This window comes from Danio rerio, chromosome 2 (assembly GCF_052040795.2).
Source record: "Danio rerio strain M-AB ecotype USA chromosome 2, GRCz13ab, whole genome shotgun sequence".
NCBI lineage: Eukaryota > Metazoa > Chordata > Actinopteri > Cypriniformes > Danionidae > Danio > Danio rerio.
This window is the reverse complement of record NC_141022.1, coordinates 37769535-37793769: the sequence shown is the minus strand read 5'-3', so window position 1 is coordinate 37793769 and position 24235 is coordinate 37769535. Positions and strand designations below refer to the sequence as shown.

The following is a 24235-nucleotide window of genomic DNA, read 5'->3' as shown; positions in this document are numbered from 1 at the left end:
CTGGCCTCACTACCACCATTTCCAACATCAACCTAGTTTTCTGGTCTTGTGCTGCAGGTTGATATGGCTGTGTCCATAAGATAAGATAACATATAAGATCATATATTTTAAATAAAATAAACTATTAAAAAGCCATATAGATAGGTTCTGTGACTGTCCTACTTTGCAAAAATTAAGAAAAATATTAACTAAAGGTATTGTTACGGCAAAAACGGAATGACCAGAAGAAGAAAAAAAAGAGCAGGCGCTGACTGACAGCTAATAATAAAGAGCACACTTTTCAATCTTTTAGCAAGGTTTCTTTTTTTGTTTTTTTTGTTTTGACAAGTTATTTTATTATAGTTTATTACGGAAAAGTTCTCATTTGGCCATCTTCTTTTAATCTAGGCCTTTTTAAACCAGTAGTCATCTTAATGTGATGTCCATGGCATGACTTTTGCATGTTATGTATGTTATGTATGTATGTGGATGTTGCGCTCTAGCTCTCTCTCCCCCTCATTAACATGCTTAAATACTTGTGTGCTATATGACAATATAAAAGCTTTTTTAGTCCTCGTGTAGGTGATTTAAAGTTTGGAACTCTGTTCCAAAATGAAAGTGTCAGAGTTCACATCAATCGCTGTGGTTTTTAATGACATACGACTCGCATTAACAGGCGAAAATCCGATCTATCTGCTTACACTACAGATCTGACTCACATTGAATAAATTTCCACCTATGAAAAAAGCCTGAATCTGATTTGGGTAAATCAGAATCCATGTGATTTTTTCCTGCTTATACGCACATGGGCCATAACCGATCTGTGCAACATGAAAGAAAAAATCAGAACTGAGTAAATGCAGGCTTTATTGGTTTTTTAAACGCATGGTTAAAATAACACACGAGGTAAACCTAATTTGACAATATTTTAGATTTTACAAATTAAATCAGACACACTGAAAATGATTCTAATAAGCAACTTTCAATTATAGTTATGTTAACTTAAAAGAACTATTTAAAAACCAAAAACAGGAAAATCTTACAAGAAACTGCAGCAAATTATTCTTCAAGGATTTAACATCATCCCTGCACCACTCTATTGAATGCTTTTGAGCAAGTTCTGATGATTGGATTTCACCACCGATTTTGAAGGATTTTTTTTTCTTCTATATCACTAAGGAGAAAGAAAACTAGCTAAAAAGAGATTAGATCAGGCAAACTTCCAGTCGGTCAGAATCTGTAATGAGGAGTCAAAAAGTCTATTCTCACATTAATGAACACATCTCTTGCTATTACACACGCATCTTCTTCAAAAAGCCATGCTTATCAGCAGACTTGCATTAATTCATCTCACACTTTTGTGACAGCAGTGTCACCACAAGTCAGAGGTGGCCAGAGCAAAAAAAAAAAAAGTATGAAAGAAAGAAAGTAACAGAAGTGAAATGAGCAAAAAGGAAGATTTTAAGCATCTAGCCGTTGCTAATTATACACGTGGCCTGCACCAATTTCAGCTGCCATCTTGACACTGACATTTAAATTGTCAACCCACTTAATACTGCCATCTCCTAAAGCAAGTTTGCAGCTGCCCAGATTCGTGTAACTACTTTAATGAGCTGGCCATAGGGTTCGGCACCAGGGCTTATCTTTTGCTGAGTACTTGGGAAAGGAAATGGAGGCAGGAGAACAATTGGAGAGAAGAGTTTGTGTATGTTTGTATCAGCTTACTTTCTGTATTCTTAGGCAGGGTTTACATTCTAATCCAGATGTCAAATTCTGTGACTTCTCCCTGACTTCTACGGACTAAAGTGTTTACTTTACATGACCTATAATGAACAGAACAACAGTCAAGCTGGTCAAAAAACAGTATTAAAACAGTCTGTTGACTGCATTTGAGGGATTGCTGGTTGATTGCTATAAACTGAAAAAAGGGGCTAAAAATATGATAAAACAAACATTATAAAAAAATCATTTTTATAATTGGAAAGTAACATTTAAAATGACAATCAAAAATTCCTTATATTTGATATCTTGGACAACAAAAAATATTATTTTGACTGGAATTTACCTTTTAAAATTCCACGATATTCCATGATCATTAATTCATTAGAGATTTGTCTCTTACAGCACATAAATATCTTCAGCCTAAACTAAAAATAAAATAAAAGGCTCAACACTACTGATACCACACTTTCACCTGTCTACACCAGGTCTTACACCTATATTAACATGCAGGTGTCTGGTGTAAGACATACGTGTGCACATGTATGCCAGACAGCTACATGTTCTCATATGTAAACATGTAGGTGTAAAACATCTATGTGCACATATATGACAGACACCTACATGTTCATATAAATGTAAGACATATATGTGCACATGTAAGAAGATAGGTGCAAGACAGAATTATTAGCCCCCCTTTGATTTTTTTTTTCTTCTTTTTTAAATAATTCCCAAATGATGTTTAACAGAGCAAGGAAACTTTCACAGCATATCTGATAATATTTTTTTTCTTCTGGAGAAAGTCTTATTGGTTTTATTTCAGCTAGAATAAAAGCAGTTTTAATTTTTTTATGAACCATTTTAAGGTCAAAATTATTAGTCCCTTTAAGCTATAGTTTTTAATAGTCTACAGAACACCATCGTTATACAATAACTTGTCTAAATACCCTAACCTGCCTAGTTAACCTAATTAACCTAGTTAAGCCTTTAAATGTCACTTTAAGCTGTATAGAAGTGTCTTGAAAAATATCTAGTCAAATATTATTTACTGTCATCATGGCAAAGATAAAATAAATCAGTTACTAGAAATGAGTAATTAAAACTATGTTAAGACATGTTGAAAATATTGTCTCTCCGTTAAACAGAAATTGCGAGAAAAAAATAGGGGGGGGGGTGGCTAATAATTCAGGGGGGCTAATGATTCTGATTCTTAACTATTTATGAACATACATGCATATGAACATACTGGCATACAGTACATGAGCACATATAAGTCTTACACATATATGTGTACATATACTGTGTGCCTTACACCTATATAAACATTTAGCTATCTGGCATGCACGTGCACATTCATGTCTTACACCTATATGAACAAGCTAGTGAGAGCTCTTTCAGATTATTTCAGCTCCGGGAACGATACATCAATTATTAGATTTTATAATCAATGTCATAATATATGATTTATGTCAAATTTTAATTAGATAATTAGGAGTAGTGTCTACTTTGCTGCTTGAAATTAGGAGATGTATTACGGAATGCAGTTTTTCTTATCATTTATTTTATGGTGAGCTCTGTTGTGACGTAAATTTCCTTTTGGGATTAATAAAGTCTTAACTAAGTAACTAATATTGCTAGTTGTAAAACATTTACACATAATGCTCTTTTTGTGAACTTCTTTTGACTAGAGAGCGCCCCTTTTTTATGTAGATTCATGCACAAAATACTGCAAAAGACACAAAACCAAATCACAATGGCGAAACATGTCTGCAAGAATGGTTACATTGAAAAAGCAATGGACATTCTGTGCAGCATACTGAAAAAACCCAGTAACAGACTGATATTGTATGGTAGATATTTCATGAATGCGTGGTGGGGAATGACTGAAAGGTGCTGCTATTTTCTTTAGTTTTGGTTTCTTTAGTTGGAAATTTTGAGTGACTTTTGAAACTGAATGTACTTTGTTCAGTGAGAAAGTTTTCACATATTTCCTTTTATATTTTTATGTACATACAGGTCATGTTTGACAGAAGTAACAGTGGTAAGGCATAAGGTCTTAGTTAGTGATATTGGTGAATATCAAAATCTGACATAAAAATAGTATGATCTGTTTTAGACAAATCAGTTTATTATAGCACTCTAAACCTACTATGCTTGGTTAATTGGATACACATTTGGATAAACAATAATTTTCCACAATATTTTCCACAGTCAACCAGTATTTTATGTCTCAAAATACGGGGGTCTGCTGTCAGTTTCTGTGAGCTATTGTGTAATCATTGCTTTTTTTTACTTTTCATTGGTTTGCACAAGGTTTGCCCTCAAATTTTGCAGATTTTTCTGTGAAGACATTTATAAAGTGGATGTGTTGTACTGTATTATTCCACCACTGAGCATTTTGTGTAGAATATGCACTCAAAAATTTATATTTTTTAAATATTGCTTGTTCAAAATAGTTATTTAAAATGAGCTGAAACAACACAACTCTTGAGATTTCAATGGGACAACTTATTTTTTTTATATTGAAACCATATAAATTTGTCAAAAGTGTTAAGTTACTTAATTTGTGTTGGGACAACCTCAATTATTTGTGTGGTACCCTGCATTTTTTACAGTGTGGTGTTGCAAGTTTTTAATTAGCACTTCTTGTGCGTATACTGCCTCTTTTGTTGAACTACTGAATGCCTCCTCACCTGTAAGTCACTTTAGACAGAGGAGTCTAAATGTAATGTAAATGACTAAATGTAAATGTAATAAACAGGCTTAAAAAATCTGGCCAGAAATCTGAGAGGCCATAGAGGACATCATAATCTGACATAGAAAAATGGCATTATCTGTTTTTGACAAAAAAAGGAATACAGCCTACATTATTGCACTATAACAATGCAAGGTTATTTCAATCCAAATTTTGGCAAAAAATAAAACAAATATTTTCCTTCGGCTCATTTCCTGTTCATCAAGGGTTGCCACGGCAGAATGGACTGCCAATTTCTATGGTAATTGTTTTACACAGGGGAAACACCCACACTCTCCCATTCACACACTATGGGCAATTTAGTTTATTAATTTCAAAAATATTGTATGTCTTTGGAATGTGGGGGAGCACTCGTAGGAAACCCATGCAAACACAGAGAGAACATGCAAACTCCACATATAAGAGCCTTCTGGTCCAGCCAGGACTTAAACATGTGGCCTTCTTGCTGTGAGAAAATCATGCTATCCAATTAGCCATTTTACTGCACCCAAAATCAATTAATCAATCAATCAATCAATCAATCAATCAATCAATCAATCACTCAATCAATCAACCAACCAACTAATCTTGTCTCATTTGAATATTTGGGCCAGCTGTCAGTTTTTCTTTTTGTATTAGCCTTTTCACTATGTACATTTGCAGTTCAGATGCAAAAGCCGCTTATGCCACTTTCACCAAAAATGAGCTAATGAAATTGAGCGAATGCTTTAGGCACGTAGTACATGTTCAATGAATATTTTTGCTTCAAGTCATTTAAATCTCATCGTCAGCCCATTTAGAAATAGCAGTTTGTTGACAAAAGCCTCTAAACGCCACTTGCCTTTGACAACAAAAGCCGATATTTCCGTAGTACCAATCAGAATCGAATCGAAAATGTTTTCAATGTAATGGCCCACTGATAGGCTGGCTTTTATGAGGAGACCGTTTTATTCCACTTTCGATTTGTATTTTAAAAGATGGAGTTCGATAAATTCGATGAGCCTGTCTGACTGTCACTGAATGGTTTAATTCAAAGCGCAATGAACCGCCACTTACTTGACAGATTTATGTATTTTTAATTTTAGATGGTTTGTGTGATGTGTATTATGTTTGGTAAAAATAATGTCTAATTGCATCTTTAGTGATTTTTTAACTAATCACAATGTCCCAATAGTGGTTTTAAAGGTTTTTGCAAAAAAAAAAAAAATGTAAATAAAAAGTGGATTTAGCTGGATTGGACGCAAAAGAAAATCCACCTTGTAAAAAAAAAACAAAGAATTGTCTAAAGTGACAATTTTGAAAAATGGTTATTGTTTTTACTAGCTAAATCATTTCAATATCTATGAAATTAAATGTCTTAACCTAATTATAGGAGCCTGATAGAAATGCTAATTTACAAAAAAAAAAAAGGTCTGACAGATTTACAGGGTTTTGCATCTGAACTCTTCATTTCCCCTCAAATTATATGTGTTTTCTGCAAAAAAATTTAGCAAGTGAATGTGCTATTGTAATTTGTATATTTTTACCATTGAGAATTTTATCTGCAAAATATTCTTTAACCATATGATTTTGCAAGATTTTTTTAATAAACAATGTTACTTTAATGATGTTGCAGTTACACTTTTAGGTTGGCTAGTTAAGCATAAACCAAAACCAAAAACATTATCTGACAACCGTTCTTAAACTTTCTCTTGCCAAATCGCCCAGCCCTACTTCAAACAAAGCTCACTCGTTTCGCAGAGCAGAATTTAGACCCCTTAAAATTAGGACATCAAGCCGTCGATACCATAGATGCCTGAAATAATCCACAGGAAAAATTCATGTTCCTCTTCATTCTCTTTTAAAAGGCTGAGGCTGTGAAGGAGGGGGCAGAAGAGCAGCTATTTAACTGTCTCCGCTATGAAAGCCATCCAAGTCATTCTCCTTTGTGAGGCTCCCCACACGGTTGGCTCTCCACCCAGCAGAAGCCAAAGCTTAAGATGAAGACTGCATCTAATTATGTCTCTTGTTTTTCACAATCCCACGAATAAATACTGAGGAACACATCATAAATATTCACACCGGGAAGGGAATTATAAAAAAGACTGAATATGAAGGCAAAAGGCATTGATTCCGTCTTGAAGGATGTCAGACCTGCAAAAAGCATCGAAGTGCGTTTTCTCAGATAATATAATTAGCAGGTGTTCAGACACAGCTGGGCTGTGAAATCTGAGTCTTTCACTTATGCTGTGGAATGGCTGCTGGATTAATGTATTCAGCTATGAATGCTTTCATAAGTAATTCATAGGTGTGTATTGATGAGAAGGCCTTAGGAGATCGCATCGAGAAAACCGAACACAGGGGTTCTGCTCTCCAAAATGTCTCTATAGATTTCTCCATGTTATTAACAACCAAGGTTCAAAAAGGTTGCCGTTTGACTGGTAACTTTGCAAGAAATAGCAGCATACTTTTTTTTTTTTTTTTACTTTTTTTTTTTTTTGTAGATTTTTTAAAATTATAAATAAATGAAACTTAAGTGAGTAAAAGTTTCTAATGAAACTTTTTATTAAAATAAAATAAAATATATGAGCAATATCACACGAGTAGCACTGCGATGTGGCTGTATATCGGCACTGCTGGGAGGTGTGTGTTTTTACGAGGCCGCAAGCTGAGTGACTTAGTATTCCACCAGTGATGATAAACAGGCATATCACACTGCTACTGGTGTGTTCGACAGCATAATCATGTGTATAAAAAAAAAAGAGTCGCAGAGAGTCGCAAAACCCTTTAAAGAACTACTTTCTTATGCTATTCCTTCACATCTGCGGCTGACGTTGCTCATTCACTAACGTCACTTTAGATTAGATTTAGTATTTGAATGATTCTCTAGCTTAATGTCTAAAGTGATGACAAAACAGATAATTTTGCTCATATTTTAAGATTACAAGGCTAAACTGCATGAAATGCCATCAGTCTACAGAGATTTTCCACAATTTCTCTGTCTTAATCGGGAGATCACAATGTTACTATGGTATAAATACAGCACTACAATAAACAAAAGCAAAAGATCGACTTAAAAAGTCATTTACCTGTTTAATGATGATTTGATCAGCTGTAGTTTGAAATTTTTCTGTTTTTGTCTTAGGGCTTGTTATGCGGTCTTTGATGATGTGAATAAACATCATCAACTGTCTTTGCTCAAAGACAGGGTAATGGCCGCCAATGCGCTGTCACTTAGAAATTATTAATATTTAAAAATAGCCACTATGCTTATAAATAAACTGCAAAGTTGCAATCTAAACAGCTACATTCTAGACTAAAAAGCCCCAAAAGGACATTATGTTGTCCAACAGCAGCAATATTCGTCAAACTGTAGTGTCTTCTACTTGCTTTATGTGGGCAGAGTAATGGACAAGGGGGAAGGGTTAAGAGGCTGTTCTGGTGCTGTTATTTGCAGAATTTTCATACGGCTACCAGCCAATCAGATTTAAGAACTGCAGAACTGTTGTAGAAGATATAATATTTACCTTTTATGCAGAATTGTTGAAAAAAACTTGTAGCATGTACAGTAAAAATACTTTTTGTATAAGTATTACATATTTTTAAAAAACAAGGTCTAAAAAGCTCTAAAATAGAGATTCAATAATAATAATAATAATAATAATAATAATAATGTTACATTAAAAGCACACATAACTTAAATGTGTGAATAGTAGCATGTCATTATTTTTGTTTTCAACTGTTTTCAACATGGTAATGTAGTCTTTTTAAAATTTGACTTCTCACGGGCAAATGTGGCAAACAATTAATGTTGTACCCTGTATACAACTGTGCCCTCTTGTTACGCTTTTCCAAAATCACTCAAATAATCAATAATTAGTTTTCCGGGCAAATGTCAATTCCTCCATTGCCTGCTATCAAAACACCTAATCGGGCGGTAGAATTCTGCAATTGGCGCATTGATTCCCTGTCGGCAGCGTGCCTGCAGTTCATGACAGAGGTTTACGGCTGAATGACCTTGCCACAGAGATTGTTGGTCTTTATTCATCCCATTACCCCATTACTGCGCTGACATAGCAGACCTCTTCGTCCCAAATAGGACTCCTATCACTGATGCTGTTAGAGCTGCCTGTCTCTCTGACCCACTTTACATGCTGTCGGCTTCCCGACTCAGCCTGTCCTGCATTGCACAGACAAGTCAGGACTGTGAAACAACAGCAATGTGTCTCCATTTTTTTGCAGTTTTTTGACTGGAAGGCAGAGGTTTAGAAAATATTTAGAAAACTCATTAATGAGATAAGGGCCAGCCTACATGGTTACAAGTGGTTTAAACATCTGTTTTATCACTTCTAGTCAAGTTGTGATTAAAATGTTCAGTACTCAGCATAATTGTGCACACCGCATTTTGAAAATGAATATGTTTATCCATTCCTCAGTGAATATAAGCAATGAATTTTGGTGCATTTAAACAAAACAGATTTATTAAACAGATTTATTTATTAAAATAATATTTTAGTCACCAAACATATTTAAAAATTGAAAGATAATAAAATTAAATTCAAGCTATTTTTTTTACTATTACAACCTAAACATTTTCAACTAAAATTATTATTATTATTATTATTTTGTTTCTATTGATTTTTCCTCTTTTTTTAGATTTGTATTTAATATTTTTCTATTACATAAAAATGTGGGGGTTACTAGTTTTTGGACCGAAGTAATTTTGTTAAGCTCTAGATTTGGCTCCAGTACTGACTAATCTAATGTATATGCACATATAGAATATTGTATAGCTTCATATTAAAATATGAATTTAAAAGATAGATTTGTGAAGGATGTATTATGTGCTGAGCAGTGAGCACTGAGAATACCTGCGACCCTTATAAGCTCTGAACTGCATCAATGTTCACTAATGGTCTGAAAATTAACTTTAAAAAAAGAAAGTATAGAAGATAAGAATAGGTAAATTAAAAATATATCTTTTAAACAATGACAGATATAAAACTATTAATTTGATGTTGTAATTTTAACAATAATAAAAAATATATCAGCATGTACTGGAAATGTACTAAACATGTCAGGATTATATTGACTTGTTGATTCAGATTTCAAAGCAATGAATTCTATTGTATAATACTGTAATATAACTGTTTAGTGCACAATGGACTACAGCAGGGCTGCCCCTTGTTACCAATTCTGTTCATAATTTTTATGGACAGAATTTCAAAGTGCTGCCTTGGGCTGGAGGGGGTCTGGTTTAGCGACCACAGGATTTCATCCCTGTTATGCACAGACAATGTTGTTCTGTTGGCTTCATCGAACATGGACCTTCAGCATGCACTGGGGCGGTTTGCTGCCAAGTGTAAAGCAGCTGGGAGGAGATTCAGCACCTCCAAGTTTGAGGCCGGTGTTCCACCGGAAAAAGGTGGATTGCCATCTCCAGGTTGGAGGAAAGTCCTTACCCCAGGTGGAGGAGTTCAAGTATCTTGATTTTTGTTCACTAGAGAGGAAAGGATGAAACGTGGGATTGACAGGCAGATTGGTGCAGCAGCAGCAGTAATGCAGTCTATATATTGGTCAGTTGTGGTAAAGAAGGATCTGAGCTAAAAGGAAAAGCTCTTGATTTACCGGTCAATCTACGTTCCTACTCTTACCAATGGTCATGGTCAAAAGGACAAGATCTTAGATACAAGCAGCCGAAATTAGTTTCCTTTGAAGGGTGGCAGGGCACACCCTTATGGATAGGGTGAGGAGCTCTTTCACCCGGGAGGAGCTCGGAGTAGTTCCGGCATTTGTTTTAGATGCCTCCTGGAAGTTATATATTATATATATATTATTTGCCATAATTTGTTACAGTATTATTATTTATTTATTTTTATTCATTATTATATTTTATCCAAATAAATACAACCTTGGGCTTCTTTCCAAGACAGGGTTTGTTACATTTTTGGTACATTGTAATTAATCTATTTGTTAATATTTATTTTTAATTTGATTTAATCACTGATTTGCAGAACACATAAAAAGAAATTAAAAGCCATATACACATGCACACTATTCAAATGATGGCTACTAATAATAGCTAGCCAATAATCATAAGAAAGAAAATGTACATAGATAGATAGGCTTGTTGATATTGTGAGGTAAAGCACACAATATCTAATGGAACGGAAAAAAATACAGATTTGCCATGCTAAAAGGGCACTTTGCTTCATCATTTCAGAGGTTCACCTCATGCCACTGTGATATTATATTGTTCTAAATGGAGACTTAAAATAGAAAACATATTACTTGGAGAGTTAAGTGGGTAGAGAGAGTGAGGAGAGAAGAGAGGAGAGCCAGAGGACAGATGATGGGTGGGTTCATAATAGTGTCATATGATTCAGGGATTGATTTTCTTTTTAGCATACAAGAATGGCAGATCTAGAAACCGATTTCAGATGTTGGGCAAACATGAGGCTATATCACATCCAAACACCATTCTATACTTGTTTACCTACCTAGCAGCAGCAAAAAGAAGTGTTTTGTCTTGAAATCAAATCTTAGATTAGCTCACCACGTCTAACATGACAATAAACAGATTTTTCTCTCTCTTCCCACACACGCAGGTCTTCAGGATGTGCTTCCTGAGTTCCTGCGAAATCGTTTTGTGGAGGCGGCCCTCAGTTATGTGGCGTGTAATTCGGAGGGCGAACTACTGTGCCGTAACAATGACTGCTGGTGCCGCTGCTCCACAAAGTTCCCTGATTGTAACTGCCCTTTTGCAGACATCAAAGCCATGGAGGAGAGTCTGCGTAAGAGCAAAGAATCCTGGATCAACCTCAACCAAGACTTCATAGAGTCAGGTAGGTTAAGCTGAAGGCTGTGGAAGTAATCAAATATTATAACATGAAAAAAAAAAAATATATATATATTTTTAAATCATGTAACTGCTTGTTTAAATGACTAGTATGAAAATGCAATACACGCTATTTGGAAATTTGTGTATAAGTCTAAATTTTGGTGAAACTGAAAAATTTACTGACTGCAGTTTCTAGGTAAAACAAATGCTACAAGGAATATATTATTGACAAATAAAGAATTATTTTCATGCTGTTCTTTGCATAACATCAAACAAATATATACCACAAAACAAACATCTCCATATGAACAACTTTTCTGACATGGTCAGTTTGCTTAATCACTGACTCTGTCAGCGACCATTGAAGCGCGGTAAAATCATGATAAAAGTATATGATTAAAATTGAGGAGCAATGGGGTACATACAGATAATCCAGAAGTCTTTGTCAATAAACAGGCAAGTAGTCAAAACACAAGAAAGGGTAGATAAACTCGGAACAAGGTTAGGAGTAGATAACATAAAACACAAGAATCAAAAAACATGGCTAGTCAAGGAAATAAAAATGCTACATAAAGTTACATGTGAGCAAATGTGGTGTATAAATAGTCTGCGTAATCAGTGCTTGAGCAGCTTTAGCTGTGAGTGCAATCAGACAAGATTAGAAACCAGTGTGTGTGCGCGGTGCATGCTGTGATTTGTAGTCCATTTGGTGGAAGAGTTATAGTTCTCCAGCAATCCGCAGTAGCTAGATCACTGGTGACTGTAACAGACAGTCCCACTGCAGTCCAGGAGGGAGGTGAAGCAGAGGCGGAACCGGGGGCGGGATGGAGGTGGGCCTAGAGCAAAAATTCACTTTTCTCAACAGTTTGTTATGGGTTGGGTATAGGGAAGGTTTTAGGTCAGTGGTTTGCTTGGTGATCTGTACAATAAGCGCTGCTTTCTCCTGGGCATGGAGTTGTATCTGAAATGTATAACAATATGCACATCAAGTAATGTTAATGTAGACAGCACTATCTAGTGTATTTGTTTTTAAAATGTGCAACGTAAAGAAACCAGAACAATTTGTTTTATGTAGCTTGAGGCGCATGTTTCCAATGAGTCTGGATTGTTAAAATATGTTTATTAGAAATAACCATTGTTTTATTTAATAAATAAAACACTTCTGATTTTTTTACTGTTTATTTATATTACTTTCAATTAGTTAACTTAATTGTTTTGTATTGGGACAACATAAATATTTTTTGTTGGCACAACTAATGATATTGAATGTGTAGTTTCCATGAGACTTTGCATGGGATTGTTTAACACTGGAACTACCCGATATCTTAAATAAGAATGGCCATAGCAGTCAATCTGACTGTTCTCATATAAGATGTCATATTGCCACGTCATATTTACATTTAAAGCTTCTATTAAGATATTAGAATTAAGCTTTGAATGTCTGTCGTCATATTTTATAAAGTCATTACTCTAAAAATGCATATTTTTTATAACAGCCTATAAATGTGTATGAGTTACTAGACTGCCTGCAAAGCTGCGCATTTCACTTCACTTTCACTTCACAAGAGGGAGAGCAAGGTTTTTCGAGGCATGGAATATGCTGTACTGAAAGACACATCTTTTCAAGTAAAGTTATGTTTTTGTTATCAAAGTTGTGTTTATGCTAGCAGGAAGTTGCTAGGCAACAGAGGCATGTATTTTCAAAGGCAGGAGGAAAAGAGTGACACTGAAATGCAAGCGATCATTTTAACCACTAATGTAGTTCAAGGTAGAAATAATCAGAACTCTTTTGTGTTTTTACATTTTTATAAAACAATGCTAGAAAGAAATACACACAAGGAAAAGTCAGTTTATTATAGAAATATTTTTTTAGTTATTTTAGTAATAGTTATTAAAATACAGGATTTAAAAATGGTCAAAATGACCACCTCTAGAGTTAAGAGGGACAAATGTTGACAGTAATTTTAGATGTTTTACAGTCTTTAATTTTCACTAGGTTGAACATTTTAGAGGCTGTTTATTCAATAACATTTTCAGTCAAAAATGAAAAACTTTTGTGTGTATTGTTTATTCATTAGCACATCAGCAGCATGTTTGTCACTGAAACCATAAATATGAAAACTGGTTTCAAAGTGATTTTGAAATTCACAATGAATGTGCATGCATAGTACTTATTAGGGTACTTACTAGTTAGGGTTAGGGTTAGTAACTTACTAGAACTTATTGAGGGAGATGTATATTAAAGGTAAGGACAAACAAACACAATTTTATTATTATTATTATTAGTAGTAGTAGTAGTATTATCATCATCATCATCATCATCATAATCATCATCATCCTCATCAAGTGCACATTTCCACACACACTGGATTACTGGGGGAGGGGAGCTTCTGAGGTTTAAACATGACATGTAATTCTCATTGACATCTTGACAGTGACAAATGATGGATGTGGTGTCATATTCCATCAGCAGCAGGGTTTCTGCTGGAGTTCACCGTAGTGTAAATAGAAGTACTTTTAATATGGAAAAAAAAGTATCAGAGTTGAAAAAGCACAGATCTAACTTACCACTGTGCAACAACTCCAGGAAAGCACGTTTTAATTACACTTGCATTGATGATGGAGGAGAAATGGTGGTGGCTTAATAGTAAAGGATCTGTGCTACACACTCAAAGACTGGAAGTACAATCCCAGGTGTCCAAGGAAATGGGAAAGTTAATGAGAAAACAATCCCACTCTATTACTATTGTGTCCATAGGCAAAGCACTTAACCCCAAGGTGCACCGGGGGGATTGTCTGTGCAATTAGTGTACTGTATGCTACTTTGGATGAAACGCATTTGCTAAATGTTAAGTTTGGGAAACAATAACAACCCCTACAGTGAATATATTATAAAAAGGTTTGCTATTTATTTTCTGAAAATATTAATTGTATAAACAGACAATGGGTGCCATTAAAGAACAAAACACCAGCGCCAAAACAAAAATCTACCTTAAAAAGTCAGGACACTGAAAAGTTTCGTTGCATTGTTCATTTCCACAACAATGGCATTTTGGGGACCTGAAAATCATTGCCAGATGGTGTTGTTATTGTTTCAGTATAAGAAAGAAAGAAAGAAAGAAAGAAAGAAAGAAAGAAAGAAAGAAAGAAAGAAAGAAAGAAAGAAAGAAAGAAAGAAAAAAAAAGAAAGAAAGAAAGAAAGAAAGAAAGAAAGAAAGAAAGAAAGAAAGAAAGAAAGAAAGAAAGAAAGACAAAACTATTTTTACATTATTTAAACAATCAACTCACAAAAAAGAAAAAAAAAATTGGGAGCAAAAACCAACTCATTTTCATAAGCCTCACATAGAGCGCCACCATAACACCACATCAAGTCAAAACAAGGAAGATCATCCATAGCTTTAAAAAAAAAAAAAAACTTAAATCAACAAGGATTCTTGACATTGTAACACGCTTTTTTTTTTTTTTTTTTTTTTGCTTTCTGGTACTATATTTTACCATTTAAGCTTGTACTAATAAAAAAATAAGAAGTTGACATTTACAATGTTTCCACTGAATTTATTTGAACCCACAAAATTAAAATTTTACTGAAAAATGTTTTTCCAAAAGACACACAAACATTTAACAAAAACAGTAAACAAAGGCTCAAGTCTGTAACAGGAAAGAAGGAAAGGAAAGGAAAGGAAAGAGGGAGGGAGAGAGTGAGAAAGAAAGAAAGAAAGAAAGAAAGAAAGAAAGAAAGAAAGAAAGAAAGAAAGAAAGAAAGAAAGAAAGAAAGAAAGAAAGAAAGAAAGAAAGAAAGAAAGAAAGAAAGAAAAATATTAATATAGATTATATGTAATTATTTCTGAAATATCATGTCACACTAAAGGCTGGATCAATAAAGGTTAAAAATGCTTTTCTCAATCAGAACAAAATAAAATTAGAAAAAGTTAACTTTTTTTACATTAATATTACACAACATTATTTTTACTGTGTTTTTGATTAAAATATAAAGGGGCTAAAACACACCCCACATTTCCTTTATTTCAATAAAAGCAAAATTTATGTTTTATGATACCACTTATACTAAGGTTAATATCAATAAAAGGTGGAATTTCAGCTTTTATTACATTTTTGTTTAAAGTAACTCAATCTTTAGCTCCTGAAAACTTTTTGAGGTCATGTGTGCTGTACTTTACTTGAGAGTCTGGTGGGTGTTATTGGTCAATTTGTTTCTGAAAACTCTGAAAGGCCTGCGAGGATCTACAAGTCAATAATAGACCATGGACTCCTTTGATAAATGGGACCCACGAGTGGGTTTAATTCTGAGTTCTTTAAAGTTCACTGACTATGATACATCTGCACCTTGGAGTAGGAGCCCAAACCAGCGAGAAAGAGGGTTTGTCTGTTTTATTGCACGGGTTGCGAGAAGACCAGACTGATAAAATCTCTGGTTTGAAAAATGGCGGAGCGAGAACATAAAGAAAGCGAAAGAGAAAGAGAGAGAGAAGCATGGAAAGATGGCACTTCAGGTTTTTCTCCTAGCTGAGCATTTCCGCATTCAAAGAATGATTCAATCATGGAGATAAACCCTAGCTGGCTCTAAAAGCTTCTCCTGCTCAGTGATGGAGCATTAATGAAAGCAGCTCAAATCCCTTTAACTGTGGCGCTGCACTCATAAGAACGCATATCTCCTTTCAGCAGGTGAAGTGCTAGGCTTGGGAAAAGGGCTCTTTGACCATAGCATCGCTACAGCATGAGCGCTTTATTTATCCAGCCTCACAAAAACCTGCACCTATTGTCGGTAGGCCAGACAGCAAGGAGAAAACATTCATTCAGATTTAGAATGGAACACTGATTTGTTATGCAGGATAATATTAAAACTAGATAGGAATAACTGCATCAAAACAAAAGCATACTGCAGTAACCTTGAGTCAGGCACCATGATATCAAGCTTGAATAGTCCACAAAAAAAAGGTTTAGACAAACATTTAAAAAACATTTAGACAATTCATATTTAATATCGAAGAATTTCATTATACCTAATGAAGTATGCTGTACAACTTCTTGTCCCAATTCACATACTTACTGTATACTATGCCCTAAAAGTATGTACTTATTTTGTAAAGGAAAAGTATATATTGTACTTTTAAATGCGTAACAGAAGAGAAATCTCCAAACATGTCTTGATATAAGTTCACATTGTTGTTGCAGATATAGCAAATATAACACAGAAATCGGTTTGAACATGTTCCAGTTGTTTAGATATTGATTAACAGTCATTTAAACAACTTTAACGAAGCCTCTCTACTTGACGGTTGGTCTCGCACAACAGCCATTTTGTAGTTTGCTTACACTTTTTACCTGAGCTTGTACTTCTAAACAAACTCACATCCAACGTGTAATGTTTTGTGGGCAATATTAGTGGTTAGAGTATGGACGATATACACTTCACTTTTTACCAGATATATGGTTTGGGTCATTCTAATTCTATTTTTGAATACTATTTAGGATGAATAGTGTGAGAATTGGGATGCAGCACATGCCATTTCTAGGCTAGACTAATGATTTAGGTAACACTTTAGTTTACATACTAATTTTCTCTACTAACTATTAGCTTATTGCCTGTAAATTAATAAGATATTGGTTGTTTATTAATACTTTTAAAGTATGATCTCATTATACATACCTAATCGCAATACTTAAACACAACTACTAGCTAGCTATTGTTAAGCAGCAAATTGGTGGTTTATTGGGCTAGTAATGTTAATAGCAAGGTGCCTAATATAAATTGTGATGATTTAAAACGCAAGGATTCATGCAGTATCCATTAAATTCCAAGAAAAATACCCATCAATAACATAACACGGCACAAATATATTTTTAAGGTGTAATCACTTAAAATACAAATTCACCCAAAAATCTCAATTTCCAGTTTATTTGCTCACCCTCAGGCAATCCAAGGTATAACTTTTTTCTTCAGTAAAACAGCAAATAACATTTTTAGCAAGAAAGGTTTTCCCTATTGTATCTCTAGAAATCAGTGGGTGCCATCACTTTGAGAATTAAAACAAACAAAAAAAAACATATTCAAAACAAATCCTAATTACCACCAGTGGCTCCTGACGATGCACTGAGAGGTCTTGTGAAACAAAAAAAATTGCTTGGTTCTACAAACTGAACATTAATTACAATTGTATTACTTGTCCACAGCCTGCGCAAAGCATGTACATTATGACATATTCACTCCATCTAAAGATCTTTACGGAAAAAAAGAAGTTGCCTACAGTGACTGATGCTTAGTAAATTAACAGGACATTTTCATGAGCGCTATCCCTTTAAGTCAAGCAAGTCAAGCAGGATATTGAGAAAAAAAGCATGTTCATCTTTTCAAAAAAAATACTATACGACATTGTATCAGTGGTGAAAAGCCATGTAAGAAACAAATACAATAAATGACACAATTAAAAATAAAAAGAATATATTATAGGAAAATAAACTATGCATTCAATTTGGACACATCAATCAAATAATCCATGTCTGAGGCTTATTGCTTGTGACAGACAGACAGACACAGATAGATAGATAGATAGATAGATAGATAGATAGATAGATAGATAGATAGATAGATAGATAGATAGATAGATAGATAGATAGATAGATAGATAGATAGATAGATAGATAGATAGATAGATAGATAGATAGATAGATATAGATAGATAGATAGATAGATAGATAGATAGATAGATAGATAGATAGATAGATAATCGAATGACACCTAAAACATGCACACTAGCCCTGTAAGTCTAGGCCAATCAGATTAAATATTCTAATGCGGGGAAAAAGAGTTGAGGGTAAAACCCGCTTGCCTAACCCTAAACCCTAACCGTAGACACTAAACACTAATACCAAATGACCCTAACCCCTAAACCTTAACAACAAATAACCCCATACCCTAAACCCTAACACTAAATAACCCTTGACTCTAAACCCTAAAACTTAACACTAAATAAACATAAATACTAACACTACACAACCCTAGACACTTAACCCTAAATAACCTAAATCGTAACACTATCTAATCCTAGACTCTAAACCCTAACACTTCATAACCCTAGACTCTAAACCCTAAACCTTAACACTAAATAACCCTAAACCCCTAACACTAAAGAACCCTAGACACCAAACCCTAAACGCTAACAACAAAAATCTAAATCCTAACACTAACCATAGACTCTAAACCCTTAACCTAAACACTAAATAACCCTAGACACTAAACCCTAAACCTTAACACTAAATAACCCTAAACCCTAACACTAAATAACCCTAGACGCTAATGCTAAACACAAATCGCTAACACCAAATAACTCTAAACCCTAAACCTTAACATTAAATAACACTAAACCCTATATGACCCTCATAAGCGCCCCCTGTAGGGAGATTTTCTGCTGAGGCTTGACATTTCTTAGCAGGATTGAACACTAGACAGACAGACAGACAGACAGACAGACAGACAGACAGACAGACAGACAGACAGACAGATAGACAGATAGACAGATAGATAGATAGATAGATAGATAGATAGATAGATAGATAGATAGATAGATAGATAGATAGATAGATAGATAGATAGATAGATAGAAAGAAAACAAGCTCCTTTGGTTTTAAAACCTCCTACACTGCATCTCAAAATGGACAGAAAACACAATCACACCCACACAGCACTACAAACAGAAATTCTTCAGGGATGTGAAATCATCTTCCCTCACAAGCTGTGCCTGCTCTTAGTTGAACTTTGTTGGAAAGCACCATGCGCTGACCTTCTCAACCGATATCTCTTACTGGGTGGCTTTCTAAACCACACAATAATCACAGAAATGCTCCTATTAGCACTGTGGATTCCTACACTTGGCCTAAGGTTTGATTGTTTGTTTACATTTGTTTACCTCTACTGCAAATTGTACCTTCTTAAATATTAGCAATGCTATACAAGTATATAAGGCTTTTGATGAATGTTTAATGAATGTTCCAGAAACAGCAATATACATTAGCTTGTGCCAGTTAGACATATTTAAACATGCAATCACATACCTGTCTGCTGGTCAATACTGGCTTGTAGAAGCTAACAAAAAAATTAATTTGAGAGACATAACACATGAAACATGAAAAAGTCCAGGGTTAAATGTTAGAGTGATTGTCACAAAATGTTATGTTCTGCACATTTTTGTTAGGTTAATCAAAAATAACTTTTAAATTATCAAGCATCTACAGTAAACAGATCCTCTTCTAAACATGTCTTTGTGTGTGCAATTGGAGTTTTCTAAGGCCATATGGGACATAAACACCATTAACTATTGCAAACTTTTACAGAACATGCTTCCACTTCAAGCATCTATTACAAAACAGGCCAGAAATATGATCTATTTAAAATTTCATATGTGCCTTAAGCTGTATTAATGTTGATTACACATCCTACTTAGAGCAATTTATTTAAACACAGTGTCTAAATGAATCTATGATGGTCATGTAATACAGTAGCCATGATATAGCTTTCTGAAAATATCTAGTTTACAAACTGTATAGAAGTTGTAGGAGAATTTCCCATTTTTTTGCTAGAACGAAATTCGTAATTTCAGAACTATGTAAACAGCTTCAAGTACTAAACCTGAAGTGATAAAATATCTGCCTATCTTGACTTCAGTCGTGGGATTGGCTAAATAATATTTCTATACCAAAATGATTCAGAGTGATTGGCTAAACTGTTACTTAGCCCTGCCAACTTTGGCTAATTCCACAATTATAAATAGAAAACAGTAAGACTTTACTTGAAGCAGTGCACATAAGAACGTCATGACCCCTTTATAATAATGACATGACAGATGTCATGAATATGAATGAGGTTTTATGCATGCCTATGACAACTTTCATTAGGTGTCATTGGTTTAGTTGTGCCATTTTATATGCACATGACATTACTTGAGATATCTCTGACAACTTGACATAAGCAAATACATCCCAACCCGTCTTTGACATGACAACTCGACTTTAAAAAGACAACAAAACCTGTCAGTATCTTTGTCATGACAACATGACATTATGAAAGCAACATAACTTGTCGTAAACATGATTGTCATTAGGCTATTATAAATGTTTCATGAATTGAACAAAGTTGTACGAATTTAATTTGTAATTAAATATTTATGACCCTGTATTAAAACTTATTTGACAGTGTATTGATACTTTTTTTTAAGTGATCAAAAAATGATTCATGACACCTATAGTCAGTTAAATGTCTGTTTAGCAGCAGTATCAACATATATTAAGTACTAGTACAGTCTACTAATACTCAAATGGACCATCAAAATAAAGTGCTACCATTAATCATGAAACCATTATAATGGCCTCTTGACAATCATGTTTATGACATATTTATGACAAAACTATGCTATGTCTTGGTAATATAATTTTCTATGCTGATGCCATTTTCATGACAAATACAGCTTATGAAGTGTTTGTTTACATCAGGTTGTCAAAAAGACATCTCAAACAATATCATATTTTCATTTACAATGACATAACCAGTGTTGCCAACTACACTGAAAAAAAATTATTTAAAGACGATTCCTTGGATTTACAAAATTTTAAGTTAAAGTGTTAAAAACAATTTATTTGGGCTGGATTTAAACAAACAAATTAAGTCAATACGACAGGAAATTTGTTTGTTTGTAAATATTTCTTGTGTGGTTAGTTATGTGTGTTGTGGTGAAGGTGAGATTGTTTTTAATCCCCAAGTGGCCATCAGAAGTATTTTTTATTGTTCTGGACTTTCGGATTTTCATTGTATTGATGTAGACATAAACAAATGATGATAACTGATATGCTATTTTTCCGTGAAATAATGTTAAAGCAATTATTTAATTAATGCGAATCATGACTAGGGCCGGACAGAATCTGCTGACATTTTTTTGCTATTTCTGCTGAGAATTTTGGTAAAAATCTGTGGATTTCTGCGGAAATATTTTGGTATTATTATTATTATTATATTACTGACGTTATAACGTCCAACCTTTTCTATTTGTTTAACAGCCTATAGTTAACAAAAAGGTATTTATATTTGCACTACACTTTATCAATTTACCTAAATTTATTGCTGTTTGAATATCTGTATAGATGTGTAGTGAATTTGCAGTAATCTCTCAGACGTAATCAACTCAGACAAGTTCCAAAACTGTCACTAAAATATCAGTGATTGTGAACAAGAAAAGATTATTGGCCAAATTAATTGTTACATTTAAAACAAAGGAGAAGCAGATCGGTTTGACTGTACAAGGGAAACACCTCACACTTGCATCGATTTGCAGAGGGGTGATCTGCTCTCAGGCTGCAGGTGGGAGAGACTGCTGTATGAGGACTAGGCTGCCTGTGAGTGCTCTGCAGCTAGGGAAAGGGGTTGACGGCATCACTCGCAGCTCATAAAGAAGAGTAAGAATGATACAGTACGGACACATGAGAATCTATTAAAAAAAATCTCCAGTAACACCAAAAAAGTAGCTAGATTTGTCGCTAGTCGCTTTTTTTTTTAATTTGTTGCTGGGAGGTCTGAAAAGTAGCTAAATATACGCAAAACTGGACATAACAGAGAATAACACTCATCATAAGCATACATAAATCACCTTCATTTTCTTAATGTCATTTAATGATAATAAAGGTGCCATGACAGTCTTATGAAAAGCTACTAAAATGTTACTCCGGGAATATTGCTTAAAGTTTCTCACTGTTTGCAGGTAATTTGCTTTGTAGAAGTAAAGTATTTTATATTTAATCAGGTGAAGCCCTTAGCATCAAACAACGTTTTCCTACATTACGCAATTTACAAAGCTGATTGCTATTTCCGGGTGAGTTATGACCAGTGTTTATATGCTAATCTAAGAGTAAAATGATCTCAACCTATACATATGAGTGATTATATTTGTAGCTTTTTTATATAATGCCTTTTTTTAATGGTAAGACTTATGTATCAGTGGCAAGATGGGATGAATTGTGATGGAAGTCGTATATAAGTACAGCATGATGAAAAGTAATATTGATTGGGGGCAGAGGTGAGACTCACACCAGACAGAAGTGTGAAATGCTTGCAGGATGGAGACAGAATCATAAATGAGCAGTTTGCAGAAAGTCAGAAATGAGGCGGTAAAGTGAATGGGAGATGTGGGTGGATTTTGAGAGTCAAATCTGCTCAAATTCACTTGACAAGATATTAGATAAAGCTTCAGTTTTAAAATCGGCATGAAACAAAAATCGGCAAGAGTCGTCTTTTTCACAGTTAAAAATGCATATATGAAAGTGTGGAAGCAAAACAACATGGGATTTAGGAGTTGACCGGATCATTGTTGTCTACTAATTGTTGTAATTATTTCAGTACTCTAAGAATTTACAGAAGCATTTAAGGTGGAGGAAAAGGTTAAACCTCACATGATTGATCATGTTTACAACAGTTCATTCAGGGGTCTGGTTTTGTAAAAGTACCATGTTCCTCGTCCTTCAATTCACAGCTTGATTAGCTCAAATGTTCCATTATGTTAATTAAAAATTGGCTCGACGTGACACTGTGTTATTTGATACATGATAGTAACAGCAATCAATCCAGCCACATTTTTATCCTCATCAGAGTCCGCCAATGGAAATTTTCACCGGAGTTTTGTCCATTTATGGGCACAATTAGTTGCTAAATCTCCCTAGATGAGATGCTAGTGCTGTTTGGATGTGACAGATAGCAATAAACAACAAATAAAGATCTATTTTTTTCCCAGCGAATTGATTTTTTGGTTCAATAAATGGACTCCACTTACCAGCCACTGATGTTGTATAAAGAGGATTACGCTCCACACACATATTCTGATATATCCCTCAGTCTCACAAGATTTCCCACTCGACATTTAAACAGGCCTCCTACATTTCCTAACAGACGATTTTGGGGAATAAAAGTTCTTGCTTAGGAAAGAGCTGAAATTTGATTAAAACCATTTGATTAATTACTATACATGTATTAGTGTACAAATGTAGCGCTCAGCAGCACACTTAATAAACACGTTTCCCATTTGGCGTCTGATTCACTTAATGCAGGTTGCAAATGGCTTCACCATGGTTCTCATTACCTCATAAACTGAGTAAATCAGAGGTAGATTAGCATGGCACATGTCGTGGATGCTGTTTTTAGGATTAAAGAACGCCAGATCCCGAGTTCTCCAGCATGTGGAAGATTTTAGGAGTCCATTCACTGCGGGTTAAATCAAACAGCAGAACGAATGGATTCACCCAGCAACAGTGCTGGTTAGTCTAAGAAGGGATTATATAAAAGTGTACCACTGTCAAAAACATGATGCTTCTTCCTACCAAATCCCACAAGTGCTCCGCTTCCACTAAATTGCCAAAAACAACTCGGGGTGGGTCGACCTATCGCAGCTTCGCAAACACCAAAAATGCCAGCTTCTTATTTAATATTTGCATGTTGCTTGGGGGAATAATTGCAGTGGATTTAGAAAATGAATTATGCATAGCATGTCCTTCAGTTATATTTGCTGTTTCCATTAACTAAGTATGTTTTACAGTTCATATTCTGATGGGCTGTTTAAGATGTCAAGCCATATGCTTTCTTAAGCAGAATAGCGGTTTGATTTTTTCAAGAAAATGACATGTCAGGGTTTTTTAAACTAATAATTCACTGCGCATGAATTAAAAAGAAATAAAAATTGTTTAATTTGACTTACAAAAGCTATGCAAATGTACTGTAGCTAACCATTTTCTTTGCATATAGTTGAAGTCAGAATAATTATCCCCCCTGTTTATTTTTTCCCTAATTTCTGTTTACCGGAGAGAAGATTTTTTTTCAGCACATTTTAAACATAATAGTTTTAATTTTTTAAGATACAATTATTATTCTTAATAAACCATTAACTATGACTTGTGCCTAAACTACTAATTTGCTGCATATTAATAGTTATTAG

General features: G+C 34.4%; 1 protein-coding gene across 1 annotated transcript in view; it reads left to right on the top strand.

Annotated features, from left to right (window-relative positions):
- Positions 1–24235, top strand: part of brinp2 (BMP/retinoic acid inducible neural specific 2) — a 179018-nt gene that overhangs the window by 109774 nt on the left and 45009 nt on the right. The window contains 1 exon segment of the mRNA NM_001309831.3: positions 11020–11256. Coding sequence (NP_001296760.2) covers positions 11020–11256 — 237 coding nt within the window.